Source organism: Durio zibethinus, chromosome 15 (assembly GCF_047325235.1).
Source record: "Durio zibethinus cultivar Kanyao isolate XHJ-2024 chromosome 15, ASM4732523v1, whole genome shotgun sequence".
Taxonomy (NCBI): Eukaryota; Viridiplantae; Streptophyta; class Magnoliopsida; order Malvales; family Malvaceae; genus Durio; species Durio zibethinus.
Window position 1 is genome coordinate 20,605,996 of NC_143176.1, and position 21,030 is coordinate 20,627,025.

At 26.9% G+C, this 21,030-nt stretch overlaps 2 protein-coding genes across 2 annotated transcripts; one reads left to right on the forward strand and one right to left on the reverse strand.

Annotated features, from left to right (window-relative positions):
- Positions 1 to 2,309: 2,309 nt before the first annotated feature.
- LOC111302091 (ABSCISIC ACID-INSENSITIVE 5-like protein 1) lies at positions 2,310 to 5,441 on the reverse strand. The gene is made up of 5 exons (XM_022898029.2): positions 5,321 to 5,441; positions 3,265 to 4,340; positions 2,988 to 3,059; positions 2,859 to 2,888; positions 2,310 to 2,690 (listed from the first exon to the last, which is right to left on the reverse strand). The coding sequence occupies exons 2-5, from the start codon at positions 4,243 to 4,245 to the stop codon at positions 2,604 to 2,606; spliced, it is 1,170 nt and encodes a 389-aa protein (XP_022753764.2). The 5' UTR covers positions 4,246 to 4,340; positions 5,321 to 5,441; the 3' UTR covers positions 2,310 to 2,603.
- Positions 5,442 to 11,741: 6,300 nt separating this feature from the next.
- LOC111302090 (very-long-chain aldehyde decarbonylase CER1-like) lies at positions 11,742 to 15,188 on the forward strand. Its single transcript, XM_022898028.2, has 10 exons — positions 11,742 to 11,867; positions 11,971 to 12,197; positions 12,475 to 12,707; positions 12,865 to 13,084; positions 13,335 to 13,710; positions 13,813 to 13,920; positions 14,144 to 14,344; positions 14,429 to 14,524; positions 14,621 to 14,794; positions 14,878 to 15,188. The coding sequence occupies exons 1-10, from the start codon at positions 11,808 to 11,810 to the stop codon at positions 15,049 to 15,051; spliced, it is 1,869 nt and encodes a 622-aa protein (XP_022753763.2). The 5' UTR covers positions 11,742 to 11,807; the 3' UTR covers positions 15,052 to 15,188.
- Positions 15,189 to 21,030: the final 5,842 nt, after the last annotated feature.

The window sequence follows — 21,030 nt, forward strand, 5'->3', positions numbered from 1 at the left end:
ATATCCTGCTACTTACCTAGAATCTAACAAAACATTCCAGAACCCAGTAGCTAAACCAAGAATCTAGCAATGTCCCTAGATTTCGATTGGCAACTAATGAATTTTTTTTATAAGGATTCAACTAGAGTTCATCTGTTCTAGAAAGAGAAACAAAGAAAAAGAGAGGGCAAAAGTGAGGTCTGAAGAAAAAAGACTAAACTTTGGTTTTTATAGTCAATTAAAACAACGGTGTTTTGCTTTTTAAAAATTTTTTGTAAAATTTGCACCTGCTCCATCATCTCGAGTCGATACTGAGTCGCTTCAGTTGTTTGTCTGTTCTTACAAATGAGTCCCACTAGCCACTAAGCTAAGCTGATTTTTTTTATATTTTTTTATTTATGATTTTATTTGTTTATTTGTTGATTTTTTTTAAAGTGTTCTATGCATGATTAAATTTTAAGAAAAATTAGGAAAAATAATAATCATTAAAAATATAAAATAAAAATAAAATTTTTGAGAATAAGTAATAATTATCTGATGATGAAATTTTTAGAAATTACAAATGGTTAATTTTTAAAAAATTTCTAAGTGAGAAATTTTTTTCTAAATTTAACCAAAATTGAGGGAAAATTTAGATAAAATTTCAATAAGAATAATTAATATTTATTTTCAAAATAAAAAAATCTAAATAAATTTAATAAATTTTAGGAATGAATTAAAAATTATCCAATGATGAGATTTCTAAAAACGTTAAATGAAAATTTTTTAATAAGTCTCTAGGTGATGAATTTATTTAAATTTAACTCAGATGATGGAATAATTTAAATGAAATTTCAATACAAATAATTATATTCTTTTTCAATTAAAAATTAAAAAATATAACTTAAAAATTTATGTGAAAATATTTGACAATTGTCCATTGAAAATCTCAAGAAAAATTACAAATAGTTTAACTTTTATGAGATTTTTAGGTAAAATGTATTTCTAAATAAATCCAAATAATGAAGAATATAGAAATGAAGCTTGTAAAGTAAAAATAAAATTCTGAAAATAAAATTTTTAGTAATCGTAAATGGATTATTATCTAAAATATTTATAAGTTAAAAAGTATTTCTAAATTTAGTCCGAATGGTATAAGAATTAGATATATTTTCAATAAAACAAAAATTTAACAAAAAAATAAATAATTAAGTTTTTCCGATTATGGAACCTTTTAAAAAAAAATAAATAAGATTCTTGAATACTTTTGAGGTAAGAAAATATTTTTAAAAATTTTATCAAATTGATAGAGAAATTTTATAAATCATTTCTAATACTTAGACATTGAAATAAAGACTATTAGAATGAAAATAATTGTTATGATAATTTAAAATTAAATAATATAATCTTAAGATGAGCATTGTAAGGATGTTATAACATTCTTTATATATAAACAAACTCCCGAACCTAGTTCTATTTATAATATTAGAACTTATATTTTAGGTACCCTTAATCAAGCTTAGGAGCTCTTTAAAAAGATAATTTATTTAGGTGATCAATCATATCTTAATAAAATATTAATGGTGACACCTTTTATTGAGTCTAACTATAAGTTTGTTATAAATTAGATTAATTCATTCATGTAATCAAATATTCTATTTGAATTTAAATCTCAACAACATTTGTAATTTTTTTTCTAATTTTTAGACAAAAATCTCTTGTATAAAAAATTAAATTTCGAACTAAAATCTCTTGTATAAAAAATTAAAATTTTTAAGTTTAATTCTTAGAATTTGTCTTAGAAAATCACAAAAGCCAAAAGCACAAAACATAGGGTAAAAATCCAAAGAAAAAGAAAGTTAAAGGGCAAAAGTTATTCTAAATCCATCTGCGTCCCACAGGAAATGGGGTTGTTCACACTTCACAGTGATGATCACTTTTTATCAGGCAATGAATCAGATCATGATAATAACAAATCACGTCGAGACAGTTTCTGCATAGAATCCCGATCCGTCGGATTTGAAATTAATTTAATAATTTTAATTTAATAAAATATTTTTTATAAAAATTATATTTTAATTATATATAAATACAATTTTTTATTAAATTAATATATTAAATTTAAATATCACATAATAATTTTATTAATATAGTATTTATAAATATATATAAATATAAAATTAAATAAATAATAAAAAATACATTTTATATATATACAAAAAATAAAACAAAATTATCTAAAATTCGGTACCGACTTTATTTTTAAATAAAATTTGACGGGTTGGACTATTAAACCCGATTTTATTGCCAAACTTGCTTTTTATCCTTGAAAACGTACTATAAAAGCACTATTTAGATAAGTGCTTTTTATCCATGGAGAAGGTTAACATAATTAAGTATTTATTACACTTTTTTTTTTTTTTTTTGTACTTGAGATGTAAGAATTTAAACCCAAAATTCAACACTCTACTAACATACCCATGACCGTTACTCTATTACACATTCTTAACCTTATTCACATACTCCCGTGAAGAAAAAAAAAAAAAAAAGACTAATATTGTAGTAGATTTGGAGATATTCTTATTTAGCCATGCATAAGCCAAACTGGCTGATTAAGCTCAGCATTGTGAATCTCTATTCCCAGTTCACCAGCCCAAGCTCACTGTCCTCCTTAATGTCCTCATCTTATCAACCTTCCTTTCTGCAGGTGTTGATTGCTTTCTTTTCGAAACCTGTTAATGTGTTCATGATGGAAGCACAATATCTCTTAATGGAAGTATCAAAAGGAACATAGCATTTGGATCTTTTTGAGGTTTTGGATACCAAATGCAGGGCAGCAAGAACTGAACATATTACATATTTAGACTATGTTTAATGGTCTTTATAATAGTTAGATTTACCTCTTGCTTTCGTCTTTGCTCGTTTTCCTCCTGCAAAAATTAAAATAGAGAAAAAAGGGTATTTACTGGCCAAATTTTTATATAAAAGTTCAGTTAATTTCAATTTTACAGAAGAAAACATTTGTTTACCACAAGCAGCTTCAGCTTTGCATTCTCCTGTTTGAGCTGATTCAACTCTAATTCCAACTCCACTGTATACGCCTGCAATTGAAGAAAGTCAATAATGTGACCGACGAGATGAAAGTCCAAAATTTGACAGTTAATGGTATTTTATCTCCACGTTGCATTTTGGATGTTCTTTGGCAAACACATTCATAAGCAACCAAAAATAGTACAAGAATGGCTAGCCAGGAGCTTTCTCAAAAAAAAAAAAAAATTTATAGCTTTATGTGAAATAAGTATGAACCTGTTTCCTTGCTCGAGATCTTGCTGCAGATTCTCGATTCTTAATCATCCGGCGCTGTCTCCTTTCCACTACCACCTCCGGTGGACCATCTATGATCCTCTTCTTGTACTGTAGCACCGCAGGCTCTGACATATTATTGGTTCCATTCCCATTTTCAGCACCATTAGAAGATTCCCCTATAAGAGTTTTAGTCTGTGTGAAAATCGGGTATGCTGCTGCGTAACCATTGACTGCTGCTGCTGCTGCTGCTGCTGCTGCCAAGTTGTTGGCTACAATTTGTTGACCTGGGAATCCTAGTCCCATCACATGTCCCATTCCGAAGTTTGCATCCAAGCTTGCATGGCTATTTTGAATAGGTGTCAACATCTTTTGTTGAGAAGATCCTATCAGCTGCCCCATTCCATAGCTTGCATCCAAACTTGTGCTATTGGTCTGGATAAGAGTCACCTTCTTTTGTTGGGAAGATCCTGACGGTTCTTGAACAACTCCTGCTTTGATGAGAAAATCCTCCAAAGTCATCTCTCCAAATGTTTGTTGCCGCTGAGGAGGTTCGTGATCGGTAAAGTTGTTAGCTTTTCGCTGCTGCGGTAGGTCTTTCTGTATCTCAATCCATACCTCATCCACTGTTTTCTTGCAAAGTGGTGTAGGGATGGAAAAAGAGCCTTGTCGTGCTAAAGTTGGTTGGCCTCCGATGTCATTGTCATTGATAAATTCATTTTGGTTAAGTTGTGGTGGAATTTGGTTTTCCTCCACATTCCACAAGTTGGCAAGGAATTCATCCATGTTCATAGACCCAAAAGTCTTCCCACTCTTAAGTTGAATTTCGTCGAGAGTAAGCGAGAAAATGGAATTCTGTTTCGTCAAGGAAGAAATTGATTGATCTGGTGGTGTTGATTCCTCGTGAGGTGATTTTGGTGCTTGTACCGATGATCCTGTTTTGATGCCGCCATAGCCAACACTTTCTGATTCAGAAAGCGCCATTATCTATTACAAACTTGAGATCACTCCCGTCTTGTGTTCAATGTGAGATGGTATATTAGGCACTAGGCTTTATGATTATGCTATCAAATAATTTCCTGCACGATAAAGAACACAGAAATCATACATAGTTTGTCTAATAGCAATTAATCTGTCGTCTAGAAATCATTTCATATTCTTCACAACTTCTTTAGAACAATCTATATAGTTAAATAATGATAGACTGTCTACACTCTCCATGGTCCGCCCAAGGACAATTGGCAATTTGGCATTGGGGCTCCCTTTTCCTTTACAGTGCCAAAATTTAACACAATAAAGTTTTTAAAAAATTTAAAAATTCTTGGTAATTACCTCAATACTCCTTCTCAATTCTAGCTGTAAAATTAAGTTAAAGAAATAAAAGATCTAATTCATTGTTGTGAAGCTCTAAGCTGGGTCAGTGGCCCAAGTCAGTTTTATAATCGAAACCTTGTCAGGCTCACTAATGCAAAGAGAAAGGAAATGGTTTGTTTTTGTCCATCTCCATGCTAGAACATTGGCCCAAACATCTTGTTACTGGACCAAGGCTGGTGGCCCCTAAAGATTTATATCTGAAAAATATTTTACATGACACTATGATCAGTAAAACTAAAAATTTAACATTCTACTAGTAAATCACTAATAAGCTGCCACAGGGCTGTTAGCATCTAGCAAATTGGATATTCATTTTTGTTCCCCTATTTCTCTCTCTCTCTCTCTTTTATTTTGATTTTCTGAATAATCTTTGCCATTGCATTTGCATGAATAATAAGATTTTTAATTTCCCACAGCAGAATATATACCATTATAAAAATATTTATAATTCAACTTAGATTTATTCACGTAAGCAGTAAAAGGGGAAAAGAAGGGCAGCGTCAGTTTAAGCTTTCTGCCATTGGGAAAACCAAAACACCAACATGCAAGTGTATAGATCAACTATATATCCAACAAGAAAGAAAATGGAAATCCACAAGTTAAACTATAAAAAGTTATGAAAAAGGAAGTCATGCATGAAGAAAAAGAAACCATGGAAATGGAGAAAGAAATGTAAGCAAATTACCTGAATGTGATCTGATCTGCTAGGAGAAGAAGCTTGGGGAAAAACCCAAAAGGAGGTAATCTCTGTGGAGAGGAAGGGCTCTTTGGCTTTGGTTTGAGTGGCGAGATGGGAGGGAGGGGGTGAGGGAACTGTAACTGCCATGGCCACCTTAATACATGCAATGGGTGTAGTCCCCACTTTGGGCACAGTTTTTGACACGTTTGTGCCACGTGCCTTATGGTTTCTGCCAAAATTCCCACATAAGGCGTCAATTTTTCAGATGCCTCTCTAATCACCCTTTGATTTGTAATTTTGCGTACTAAAAAAGTACATACTAACTGTTGAAAAATGGTAACTGATATAGTCAGGGTTAGGGGAGGAATTCACTGACAATTCTAAATCATATCATTCACACAATCTTAAAAATCTTGCTGAGAGATTTTGTACTATGTTCCACATATAATTGTCAATTACTGATTCAAAACCATTAATCTTTTTCTTTTTCTTTTCATGTGGTGTAATGCTATGTCTAGCTAAATTATGGTCTGACTTATGTTGCAGTTGCAGCTTGAGTTTGGGCTTATCTCATCTTGGTTTTGCATGTGTGTGCAAGTCGAAGTGTGAGTTGCATGTATTCATTGAATCATATATAGTTAATCTGGTATCCAGGTGCTTTTAGTAATGTCACAATCAGCACATTCATCATATATATACTTCATCTTTTACTGTGTTTGAGGTTCTTTAAGAACTGTCAAAAGTAATGCCAAGCCAAACACCTGACATGTTTAAATAAATGCAATTGAATGCTTTAGGTGGTTGCCCAATTAGCCTTGCACATCACACACAAAGATGACATGAATTTTTTTTTAATGTAAAAAATTCGTTCAGATTCTCTTCTCCCTTTGACAATTTTCATCTTGTTGGATTTCAAACCATTGGAACTGGAAACATCTTGTTGAGTTTCTAACAATTGGTTTCTCAGAAGAAGCATCTCGTTCTCCATTACCTATGCTTCTCTGCCTTTTTCCTTGCACCATTGATGGCAGAAATGTTGGTGTTGTTCAAACATAGGACGTTTAAAAAAATTTTACTTTCTAATTACAACTTGAGAAAGTGTATTGTCTGTGTTGCTTTGTTGTGTTGTGCTTGCCAGAATAGTATTCCTTGTCCGATCCAAGCCATGCTTCTACATGAGGAAAGTTTTATTCTACTAAATTCTGAAAGCTACTAGGATTTCTTTTTGCTTGCAAACTGATTATCTCTCGTTGAACTCTTTGCTTTTCTAAGGTGCAGAATGTCACTCAACTGATTTCTTGCTTTGGATTATACGGATAATTTTTGTATTCGTATTTTACAAATATTAATAATTTATATATTTATATTATGTTTAATAAAAAAATTAAGTATCATAATTAATATCGATATGAAACATAAAATATTTTTTTTAATTTTATTAAACTCAAATATAATTTTTGTTAAAATTTTAAATCATATTACTTTTATATTTTTATTTTTAAACACATTATATAATTTTTTTATTTCATATTATATCATCGTATCATATTTTAAATTATTAAATTTATTTATGTTAATCCTGCATCCATCGTAACTTGTAAATTCACTTATATCAAATATCACCTCTTTTACATGGATTGCAATTCTATTAAGGTTTTTTTTTTTTCATTTCAAATGGAATTAAGATTTTTTTTTTAATTTTAATTGCTGATTCAGTTTTTTCGAATTTAGATTTTTCTAAAATCGAATCTTTAATTTTTTTTTTTATCAATTCAGATCAATTCAATTTTGAGTTTGATCCGACTTTGATCGCAAATCGGTTTAGACGAATTCTCCTATTCGAATCAACGTTATCAGGCCTGTCCACCATGATATGTTGGTCTACAACCCAGAGCAAGAATATTTCTCAGTTCGTAGCTGGAACTACATTGGAATATTATCAGATTCTGTATTATGTTGGTTGCTTTTACAATTGGACATGATTATTCTGGTTGCTCAAATCCTCTTAATTTTTCTAAATTTTTAGACAGCAGTATTTGTCTTGAACCCTAGTGAGATGAAATTTTAAAAAGAAAGGAAAACAAGAATTTCACTGTAACAAGTGTTACCTTAAATTGCCCACTCTATTGCAGGCTCAAAGAACAATTTTAAAGCTTTTGCACTCAATTGCAGGTCTAGACTTGAAATTTTAGTGGCCTACTTTTGAAGTTGAAAACAAAGCCCAATTGCAGATGGATTGAGCTTGATTATAATGACTGGGTGGTCTGGGTCTTTTTCCCATTCATCAGACACTAGGATAGGCAAGATTCGTTTGATGCTTCCTTTTTTTTTTTTGTTTTTTCAAAAATCTGAAGTGAGTAAATGGATTTTTAAAGTTGAAATTTCAAATTATTAAAATTTGGAAGAGAGCTACATTAATGAGAAATTTTTTTTTGTAATTATTTTTTTGGCCAACTTTTTTTTTTTGTAATTCATGGAATGATAAATTGATAGAAAATTTGATAAACATGACCGATAGATATGTGCCTAATAGTTTTTGTTAAACTCAAAATTTGAAATCAAACGATTAATAAGGTGACTATTTTTTTTATTTGTTATTGTTAATTACATTTTAAATTTATTTTTTGTTCCTCAATCCAACTTACATTTTTAATTCTAATTATCATTTATTAATACGTATTATATTAAAAATTAATTATCTCATTATTAAAATATAATCGAAAATACTTTAAATCATTTTATAAAAATAATTGATACGTAGCTAATTAACTTTTGAATTAGTTAACATAATATTAGAGTTAAAGCTAAAAAATTATAAATTCAAAAGAATTTATGTGTGTAATACCTCTTTTAATCAAATAAATATATAAAGATGAGAGATTAAATGATAAATTAAAATTTTAATAAAAAAATGGACGCATTGACTCTATAACCATTGTTAGGTATAGCTTTATTTTCACGTGAGAAATTTGTATAGTTTTTTATTCACAAATAAATTAATTTAAATTATAAATTTAAAATTTAACTTAATTAATTTATATAACTATTTAAAAAAATATAATCAACAATTTTAAATCATGTAATCTCTAATAAGACTGAATGGTCAACAACAACATTTATCATAAATACAGATGTGGACAAAAGCGGTTGTTATAGCTAATCTTTTATGCAGACCTTGAACGATATTTATGGCATGTGGCCTATTCCTTCCTTGATGTTTGTGGAGATAATTTAATTTTCCATGTGCACATTCACATTCGAAAGGGTTAACAATCGGTGATTAAAAAATTTTGAATTTTTGTGTGATGTTATGTACCATATTATAATATATTTATTTCTCCATCACTTCATCAATTATTTAATTAATTACATTTATGATTGAAATAAATTTTTTTAATTTATTTTTTTATATTTAAAATTACCATGATTTAAATTTTGATTATGAAAATTAAAAATTTAATATTTTAAATATACTATCATGTCACAAATAAATATAATATTTTGTTTTAATAGTAAAAAATAAATCTTGAAAAATTTGTGTGATTAATTTATTTATTTTGTTCATGAATAAAATAATTATATCATATTCCTTAAGATCAATTATTCGTTTAATTATAATTGTAATTTTTATTTACACATAGTTTTATAAAAATTAAAAAAAATAATAATAAAAGAACGGTCGACGTTTGAGACACATGCATGTGTGTGTAAGTCTAGCTTCCGACCACCGACACAGGCAATATCTTGCAATTTGATTAGATGCCGAAATCATCAAATCATCAATTTGATTAGCTACAGGATAGTGCAGGTCGAAAGATATTGCCAACTATTTTTTTTTTTTTTAATCTATTGCCTAATAATTTTTTACATTATATAAGAATGCTATGTTTTCTAAAAAATAAAATACTAATATTTATAATTATCCGTAATCATCTTTAAATGAGAAAGCAAAAATTAAATCTATTAAAATAAAATATTCAAGTTTTTTTAATTCAAAGAATTTCGTATTAAGATAATTTCAAATACAAATTATTTTGATTTTATATTATTTTAAATTTGATTCAAATAGAACGAATTTGAATTTAAATAGATAAAATTGGGAAAGATTATTACTATCAATGTTGAAGTTGAATTAATTATCCAATAGAGAATGACCAAAGAGTGCAACGTGTATTGATATTGCACTTTCTAATAATTATTTTTTGTTGATAAAAAAGTTGATAATTTTTTATTAATTAAGAGTAATTGTGATTTTTTTGTTATAATTTGTCTGTTCAAATTTTGCATGTTATAGCGATGAACTACGTTTTTTTAAGATTGGAAAACCTTTTTTTTTTTTGCCAGAAGAATTAGAAAACTTTATTTATTTGATTTTAAGAATTGAAGAACTGCTTTTATTTCATTATATTTTGTCTGGCGGTTGTATTGTTTAATTTATTTATTTAATTTTTTTAATTTTTACATCAAAAAACCTTTTTTAAAAAATTTTTATATTTTAATTTAAAGATAATATGTTATTTTATTTTCAAATAAATTTCATATTTTTATATGTTTGAATCAATAAGAAAAATATAATTTAAAGTTAATTTTGTTAATAATGTTATTAATATTTGCACAAAATATCAAATTTAATCATATGTTAAAATTATAATACAATAATTTATTGTAAATGATTATTTTATAATAAAATAAAATGTTATATTAACAATAATATTTGTAATTTTATTTATAATTATTATAAATATAATATGGATAGTAAAAAATCATTTGATATTCATAAAACATTTTAAAAAATTGAAAATTTTAGTTTAGAAAATATTTATTATTTATTTATTTATAAATAAAATCATATAATTATAGTTAGAAACTTTGGGTTTTTTTTGGGTTATTAATTCAATTTTTTTGGGTTTTAAGTCAGGTTGATTTAGTTTAGATTGTTAAAAATTCAGGTCATGATAAGTTCGAATCATCTTAATTTTGATTTTTTTTATTAGATTACCTTGAGTTTTAATTTTTTTTTAATATGAATTGAGTTAAGTTCGGGTTTTTTATTTTTTAAATCAATCCATGTCGATTCATCTCCAACTAGAATAAGTTTAAATTATTTTTTTTATATAAAACAACTCATAATTTGAGATAAAAAAAATTGTAAATACTGAAATAGATATTAGTGGCACTGAAAAAGTTGTTGTGTTCGCAGTGATAATCATGATAAGATTCTTTATTTTGTTCTCATTTTGAATGTGCTCCTCATGGACAGGTTGGTTCCATAATGATCTGTCACCTTGGATCAATAAGTATTTTTTTTTTTTTTTGGGTAGGATTATATTAATCTTCCCCAAGTTTTGGACACTTTCAGCCGCTCCCACATGCTTTTCTGATCATATATGTATTTTATTTAGACAATTAATTATTATATACAGCGTTTCTATATCCTGATCTGAAAATTGAAAAACTCTCTTATTTCTTTGTGAATTATTGACTAAAAATATCACATTTTATGATAGCTAAGTTTTATTATAAGAAAAGTAATTACTAAAAATTTTAAATTTCCTCCATTATTTGTATATTATCGACACTGCTCATTAGTTTTGACAAAATGTTTGTTCTTTTCCAAATTTCATATATGTAAATTTGTGAGAGAAGATCAAAATGATTTTTTTTATTATTAGACATGTTCATAGATCGTGTTCGATTTAAATTGATTATTAAATAATAATTTTTAAAATATTTTAAAAATAAATAAATTTAATTAAGTTGATTAGGTCCGAATCTATAATTTAAAGGTTTCAATGATTAAATTTTGACCCCATACAATATATTCGATGAATAATCATATTTATTATTACAGCAAAAAATAAAAAACATAAAATGTCAATAAATATGTACTTATAAAAGCTATAAATAATTTTGGATAATTGAAAGAAAATTGATCAACAATTATTAAAATATGCACCAAAATCAAAACTAATATTCGAAGGGACCAAATTTTGATAATTTATAAATTTTTGTCGTATTTATTATGTCAAAAATATATAAAATATAAAAATTATTATGTTAAATTTATGTTAATAAGTTAAACACACAATATATATTTTTTAATTTTTATCAAATTCATATATAAATTTTATTAAAATTTTATATCATCTTATCATGTGTATTTAAAATTCCTAGGCCGAAAATAATAATAATAACAAAGAATTTAATGTAATGTTCTTTTTTAAAAAAAATTTTTAGATAAGAATGCAATGTAAACTCAATTCTTTTGTCTTCATTCAATATAGAAATATATATACTTTTGTCCTTTTTTTAAAGCGATATTAATCATATCACAATCCTAGTCATCAAAATTAAATAAAAAATATAGAAGCAAGATAATTTATATTCATTATTACAATTTTATAAGTATAATTCTTTCGGTTTGCATATTGGAACTGGCTATATATATAGTTGATAGAGCAGTGCAAGAGCAGAGAAAGAGTGGTTGAGAAACATGGCTAGTAAACCAGGCATTCTCAGTGATTGGCCATGGCAATCCATGGGAAACTTTAAGGTGTACCTCTTTTCTTTCTATTACAGCTATATTTTTACTTACATATATGACTTGTATATATGTTGCTACTGTCTGACATTGAATAATTGTGAAATTATTGCAGTATGGTCTTCTGGTCCCTGGGGTGATTTACGGCACCTACTCGTTCATAACCTGCAAAGCAGAAAATGAGAGGAACCTGTTCATGTTCCTGATTTTCCCATTTCTGGTGTTTAGATTGGTTCACTACCAACTATGGATTTCTTACTCTCGCTACCGAACTGCCAAAGGAAACAATAGGATTCTTGACAAGAGCATTGACTTCGACCAAGTTGACAGAGAAAGGAGCTGGTCCGCTCATTAGCTACCTTTTTCTATATTTTTTTTTCATTTTTAATTCAAATTTGAATCACAAACCTGCTCTATACCATCTTTTCAAATGATTATACGAACTAGCTGCTAACTTAACTAAACCCGAGTTTTTAATTTTCAAGTTAAAACTTAACTTGTATTCTGTTTTACTTTTATCTTCTTTTGTGTGGAATCTAAACCTGTATCCTGAATTATGAAGAGAATATATATATATATATATATATATATATATATATGTTTTTGTGTCTTTTGGCAGGGACGATCAGATTATATTGAATGGAATTTTGTTCTACGGGGCGGGCGTAGTCTTGAAAGATCAATTTAACATGCCCTTCTTTAAAGCAGATGGCACACTAATCATACTGCTACTTCACTGGGGTCCTGCTGAGTTCCTCTACTACTGGCTTCACCGAGCATTGCACCATCATTACCTCTATGCTTGCTATCACTCCCATCACCATTCTTCCATTGTCACCGAGCCCAACACCTGTAACCCAATTAAACTCATTCTTCTTTATTCCATAACTAAATATATTATTTTTTTAGGATATCGTGTTGGATTTGCTCATTGATTCGAATTTGAAAATGAAATCTCATTTGGAAGCAATTCCCTTTCTAACGAATATGTAAATATTTTATATGGCAGCGTTTGTTCACCCATTCGCAGAAGTACTTTCGTATTATGGGCTCCTTTTGATACCGACATTGACATCGGTATACATTGGAAAAGCCAACATCGTCGGAGTGTTTACTTATGTTACTGTTATTGATTTCTTGAACAACATGGGACACTGTAACTTCGAGTTCATCCCCAAATGGGCCTTCACCATTTTCCCTCCTCTCAAATATATTGTTTACACTCCTTCGTAAGTCTCCGCTTTGCTTCCTACTCTTCTCTAATATATTATGAACCACGGACACGCTATGTGTACCCCGGTATACTCGTTTCGATCACATATCCGATACACTTAGACACGCTCCGTCACGTACTGGATGTGTTCGATACATGTTACATAGATATAATATTTCAAATTGTCATTTTACAAATTTATATATTTAATATTTTTTTGTATACTTACAAGGTATGTAAATTTCGAATGGTTTGTGGTATGGCAGGTTTCACTCTCTACATCACACTCAATTTCGGACCAATTACTCTCTTTTTTGTCCACTCTACGATTATGTCTATGGCACCGTCGACAAGTCGACAGATAGTGTGTATGAAACTGCTCTAAAAAGAGAGGCAGAGTCACCGGACGTGGTTCATCTGACTCATCTAACCACGCCAGATTCCATCTACCATCTTCCCCTTGGATTCCCTTCCTTGTCCTCTAAGCCCCAAGCTTCCAAATGGTACCTCCTGTTTTTGTGGCCTGTCACCCTCTGGTCTGTGCTCTTGACTTGGATTTTCGGCCATGCCTTTATTTCAGAAAGGAACACCTTTAAAAAACTCAAACTTCAAACTTGGGTTGTTCCCAAATACAATATGCAAGTAAGAAACATCATGTTTTCCTTGGATAGTTATCTTATCATTTGATTATTTAAAGTGTTAATTACTTATATTTTAATCTAAATGCTCTTTCTTTTCCTATAGTATTTCTCAAAATGGCAAAGAGAAACCATCAGTAAATTGATTGGAGAAGCCATTCAAGATGCAGATAAGAAGGGAGCTAAGGTGCTCAGTTTAGGCCTTTTAAATCAGGTATGTTAAAATTGTTAATGCAGCTTCTTAAAAAAAAAAAAATTAGAGGCAGTCAAGAATATAATCCACGTTACTAAAACTAAGAGTTCAGTATTTTATCAACAGATCATACAACTGTTGGTGGTTTTTTAAATTTCGTTACATACTATTTTTAACCAAAAATGATCTTTATTTTAGTCACAAACTTATCAAATTTAACTTTTATATATTTTTTAATCATCAGCATGAGGAGTTGAGCGGAAATGTAGAGCTTTATATAAAAAAGAACCCTCAGCTTAAAATCAAGGTTGTCGATGGAAGCAGTTTAGCAGCAGCTATTGTTCTAGACAGCGTGCCCAAAGAAACAACCCAAGTACTCCTTAGAGGCAGAATCTCTAAGGATGCTTGTATCTTGGTCCAAGCTTTAAGTCAAAAGGGTATCAAGGTAAACTTCAAATTGGAAAACTATACTATCAAAGCATTAACTTAAGGGATTTAAAGAGTTTACACTTGAATTTGTGCTGAGCAGGTGGTGACATTGCAAGAGGATGAATACAAGAAGCTGTTAAAGTTTGATAAGAAACTTGAAAGTAATTTGGTTCTTTCAAAAAGATATGATGTCAAGGTAAAACATCCAATTTGCTTAATGATTGAATTTTTCCAATGGCTTTTGTATAATATTTTCTTGTTGATTTTTCCCATTGTTGATCTATTTTTGCAGCTATGGTTGGTGGGAGATGGTCTGACTGATAAAGAACAGTCCAAGGCACCAAAAGGAACATTATTCATTCCATTTTCCACATTCCCACCAAAGAAAGTTCGCAAAGATTGCTACTATCATACTACACCAGCAATGGAGGCTCCTAAATCTCTGGAGAACATGCACTCTTGTGAGGTTAGTAGTTTTTTATTTTATAAAATTTTCTTGTGCAATAGAAATTGAAAAGTTAATTACCAAAAAAAAAAAAATTGAAACAGGACTGGTTGCCGAGAAGGGTGATGAGTGCAAGCCGTGTGGCTGGGATAATTCATGCTTCAGAAGGGTGGGATGTGAACGAGTGCGCTGGCACCATTTTTAGCATCGACAAAGTTTGGAAGGCTAGTATTGAGCATGGATTTCGCCCCTTGTATTGTCAATCTCCACTTAATTAAAATGTAGGCTTGTATTAGGCCATGGCTAGGGGAAATCATGCAGTCATAATATATGCTTATGAGCTTTCATCTTCCCTGTACCTTAGAAAAGTTATGGCAGGTTGGTTTCCTTGTGAATAGGAATAATTTGCCTTGTATTTGACTAGATGTTGTTTATTTTCCTTTCTCTGGTAGCCAGTAGGATTTGGGTGCCTAAGAATTCAATATTTAAGATTATCAAAATATAATTTAAAGTTTTAAACTAAAGATAGCAAACAAACTAATCAAATTCATCTTCTGAACATGGTCCTAGTTGAAGCAGATCTGCAAGTTTCTTGGACATCATGTGCTTCACTCTTAGACTCTCCATATCCAGCTGTGTCAAACGTCAAAATACATACACCCATCTCTTCCATCACCTCCTACATGCCAAAACCAGCTATGATGATCTTCAGCATCTTCACAAGTATGTTCAAGCTAGACATATTTATATTCAAGTATAAGTGAAACATCTATATTCAATCAATGAAAGAATTTTGTTTACAATCATGAGGATTCTGAAGGATTCAAAGGCCTAAAGCAAAGTATATATGTTGTTGGACTAATTTTGGACTGTAGTGGATCAGGGGCTTAGAGACAAAAGTGCTCAGATCTGCCAGGATGTAGCCCATGAGGCAATAACTTTTTCAGTGGCTCATATGGTTTTGACCCAAACACAAGTCTAAAATAGAGAACCCAAAACCCAAAACAAAAGGGGGAAATGCAATCAAAAAGGGTTTTATATGATGCGAGTTGTGACCAATAATTCATTTGGATTAAGGACACAATTAATATAAAAACAATAGATCAAATAGCATTTAATTAAGAATGGGGTTTTATAATTGCATTAAAAAATGGTTTTGTTTAATCTTTGAACAAATGTATCAGTCCATCAGATGATTGACCCCACAAATGCAGTAGGCATTCTTTGAAAATTGTCACATAATTTTCTAAAAATATAAACAGAACAAACATAGGATTAGAACGTAATGATCGAGATTTTGAGTAAACTCATTGACTTTTCTTTTATATAAATACCAATGGGGGGTTAAAATTGAAACAAGGAACAGTCAAGACATAATCCCACAAAAGTCTTTGTCTTTGGGAGACTTCTATAAGCTTCCAGGTGTTGAAATTATACCTAAAGGTTTGGCATCCTCCCATTTGGAATAACAATCCCTCATTTCGACCCCTTAAAACCGCCATTTATTAAAGAGTAGACCCAAGTCAAGGTCAATTGGGTGGCAGAATATACACCATTTTTTGGGGGGGAAATCTAGCAGCTTGACTTAACCCAAACAAATTTTCTTTTCAAGGCCAAAAAAAACAAAGAAAAAACTTGTGTGATGGAGCACCCTGTTACAAATTGAGAAGTTGCCAAGTAATTAAAGTGTGCCATTCGCCAATCTTGGAAGATGACTGGCCTAACCAAGACTAGACAATGCTTTGATTTGATGTCAATTTTGTTTATAGTCATAGAAACCTTCCAATTCATTCATAATTAAGGTAAAATTTATTGAATATAATTTTCTGTCCGCATCGAGCGTTAGTTGAATGTGTTATATTCTCATTTTTAGGTGACATAAATTAAAAATTTTTTTTTATTATCTAACATCTTGTATACAAAAAGTATATAATAAATAGTAAACTAATTCACATTCAAGTTTTACATTCTTAAATTAATACATTAAGGGAACTACCATACTTTTCCGAATTTTTTAATCCCAAAACCTGTTTGGTAAAAGATATTATAATTTATTTAAACTTCAAGAATATAGTTTTCTCTTACATTCGAATTCAATTAAGAAGAAAAACTTCTGATAGAATATAGCATTAATTTCTTGTGCATCAAATGTAGGTAGTAAAACTTGTAATCAAACAATATTTTTAACTTTTTTTTTTTACGTGAATGCATAATGAAATGTAAAGGATTGTTACAATCAAATAATTTCAATAATTGTTTATAATAGGGTCAAATATAAAAATAATCTATACACTATATATATTTTATTAGTTTGGTATATAAAAAAATAAAATTATTAATCTAATACTTGAATTTTCATTTCGTCATTCACTTTGATACTTTGAACTAATGTCATCAATTAATTTAATGACATAACATGAATATTTAATAAGATATTGACATGTGTGAAAAATTAAGTTAGCACCATATATATCATCAAATTTTATGTCAACATTAAAAGAAAATTTTTAAAAATAAAAAACTTCTAAAATTTTTTAGAAATTTTAAAAAAAATCTCAAATATTTTAACAATTATAAGAAATTAAAAAATGAAATATTTTTAAAAATTATAAAAATTTAGAAAAAATTATGAAAACTTAATTTTTAAAAAAATCTCAAAATTTTAATAAAAAATTTAAAAATTTTCAAAAAAAATTCTAAAAATTTCAAAATAATAAAAAATTTTAATAAAAATAAAAATTTCTTACAATTAAAAAAAGATTCACAAAACTTGAAAAATTGAAAATAAAAAATTCTAAAATTTTTTGAAAAAAATTGAAAATTAAACAAATCTAAAATTTCTTTTAAAAATCTGAAAATTTATAAAAAAAAAATTCTTAAAAATTTTTAAAATTTTCAAAATTTTATATAATTTCAAAATTTCGAAATATTCTAAAAAAATTTAAAAATATTCTGAAAAATAAAAATGAAAAACTTAAAATTTTAATACAAATGCAAAAAAAGTTTAAAAAATAAATTGTAAGATTCAAAAAAAAAATGAAAAAAGTTCATGATTTTTTAAAAAAATTTTACAATTTGTTTTAAAATTTTTAGATTTAAAAAAATTTAGAATTTCCTTATTTTCTATTTTTAAGTTTTTTTATAAATCTCTTTATTTATATATATATTTTTTAAATTTTCATAGCTTTTTGAATTTAAGATCTATCAAAAAATTAAAAAGAAAACGCGTCATGGGGTTAAAATTTTGAAATGCATTGCGACAGTTAATTTAATAAAGAAAGATAGAAGAGAGCCCTAAAAGAAAATGATAAATTTAGCCATAACTTCAAAGAAGTATCAGATTAAGTCATCAAACAAAGACAAATTATATATATCCATCAAATTTTAAATTCCATGATTGCGGCTTATCAACCAAAATTTCCCTAGTAACCCAAAATAACGAAAATTAAATTCCTTTAAGAATTAATAAATTAAACAAATATTAAGTATTATTTTATATAAATATATAAAAGTCAATATCTAACAAAAAATAATTTGATATAAATAGTTCCATTTTTAATATATGAAAAATTCAAAAAAATTGACGTATGTTCAAAATTAATTATGAATTTAAAATTTAATGGTAAAATACATTTAATTTCAAAGTTTTTTTTTTTTTCCATTATTATAAAACATGTTCAACGATTTTTATTAACATATAAAGAAAAAATCTTATTTGCTATTAAATGGCTAATTGACTAAAATAAATTGTGAACTAAATCAAGAGTAAGAGTAATTTACACTTGATAATTAAAAAAATAAGTATAATGTGTATTAAATGTGCTTAAAAAAAATGAAAAAAAAGATTTTAAAATTAGTGTAATAATGATAATAAAATTAATTTGATTTGACATACAAAATTTAATTTTAATTAATTTAATCATCTATTAATTATTTAAAAAGTAATATTATATATATATATATACACACACACATGTCTAGCTTAAAGGTGGAGCCAATAGGTTATATTTATTAAAAAATATTGAAAAGTTTATTCTTTTAATAAATATAATTCAATAGTTGAATATTTATAATTAAAAAATATATAATTATTTTATTTATTAATAATTGTAATTAAAGTTTTAATACATTTTATATGAATTTAATGAAAGTGATTTAAGATAAATAATAAAAAATATAATTAATTTAGTTTTTTTAATTATTTTTAAATTAAAACTGTATCAAATAAATAAAACACATTTAATAAAGGACACATGACATGTTTTAAGACTGTACATATGTTACTAATATAAACCATTCACAATAGACATTTTCCTTTTCTATCAAAGACTTTATTTTTTATATATTTATTTAAGATAATGAAGTGAATTTAAATTATTATAAAAAAACAAGATTTTAATTTTATATATTATCTTTTTAATATTATAATATTTTATTAAATAAAAGATATTCTAGCACGTCAAGAAAGAATTTGAGTTACTTCCAATTAATTAATCCATATTAAAAACTTATTATTTGTCAACTATTTGATATTCGAATAAAAACCTATAATATTTGGAAATTATCTAATCATTAAAACAATTAATTTATTTTTATAAAAATAATTTATTAATTTCTTTATTTTATTTAAACAAATTTAACATACTGTTAAATTAGCACTACTTAATCTTGATTTAATTTTTAAATTATGCAATCTCTTATATTTATAATTAGCATCAAATATAATATAAAAATAGCCAACAATCGGTAATAGTAAAGTGTTGAATTCTTAATTATAATGATCAAGATTTAAATTATGATAATATCAAATATTAAAAAAATATAATTTAAAAAAAATGTATTAAAATGCATGTACATAGAAGTAGAGCAAAGTGATCAGTGAACAAGTATGAATTTTCTAATAAAATTTTTGAAATTAATTATTTAATGGTTATTTGACATATATAGATAAATATGTTGATTGCAATCAAATTATTGGATTTGTAGTGTATAAAAATAAGTTTTAAAATTAATTTTAAGATATATTTCTTAAATTTTAATTTTTTAATATCTTTTGTTTGATAAATTCATAAAATAATTAAAATAATTTATTTTAGAATAAGTGATTGGACAATAAAAAAACAATATTATTACATTTGCAAAAGAGAATTTAAGAAAGTGAATTTGTCGTTTATTTGCTATATAAATTATAAGAATAAAATGCACCCATTATGCACAAATTAATAAAATTTAATATGATTATTGATTTAATTTGAAAGATATAAAAAAATTTTCAAATTCATAAATACATATAAATATTTCAAAGTCACTACTAAATAGGCATCCAATAATTCATTAAATTTAAAAAATAATCAAGAAATAATATTTATATCTATGTTTGCTTTATCACACATTTTACACTAATTTTAAAATTCAAATATTTTCTTTAAATTTAAGTTACCAAACACAATCTATAGGTTATTGAAAAAATAAAAATAAAACATGCTCTTTAATTTTAAGTGCAATTAGATATGAAGACTTTTTTATACTTTGATTTCAAATTGAAATAACTATAATATATAAATTTTAAATTTTAAAAAATAATATTTTGGTAAACCTAATTAATTAAAATATTTTTATGAAAGATAAAATCTTCATGCATCGTGCGAGTAAAAACTACTCACATCATAATCACTTGAGCTATAGTTAATTTCAAAAGGAGATGGGGATGTGACATTTTGTTCTTAAGGTAAGAGCATAAATGTGGCTTCCATTTTTAAGAGCTCGAAACTTTTTATACCTAAATGCATTTGGATTATTTCTCCTTAAAATTTGATTAATTTTATGCTACTTATTTCATATGTATACCCTTTTCGTTTTTATTTTTAATTTTGAATTTACAGTTGAATTTGAATTAGAATTACTGCAATCTATAGAAAATAAGATGATTAATATATTAAAAAATAATTTACTGGTCAACGAAAATTAAAATTATTTTTTAAAAATTATTTTATAGATTTAAAAATACTTTTTTCATAAAAAAAATTGTATATAAGTAAAATTATTTATCAATACTTTTGAGCATAATTTTACTTATAAATAATATTATAATATATTAATAAATATTATTATAATCTATTAATAAATATTATTATATTAATTAATATTATAATAACATATTATTAATAAATAATATACAATTAATATAATATATTAATAAATAATATAAAGAATAATAAATAGTTTTATTTTAAGTATTTTTATATTAATATAATATT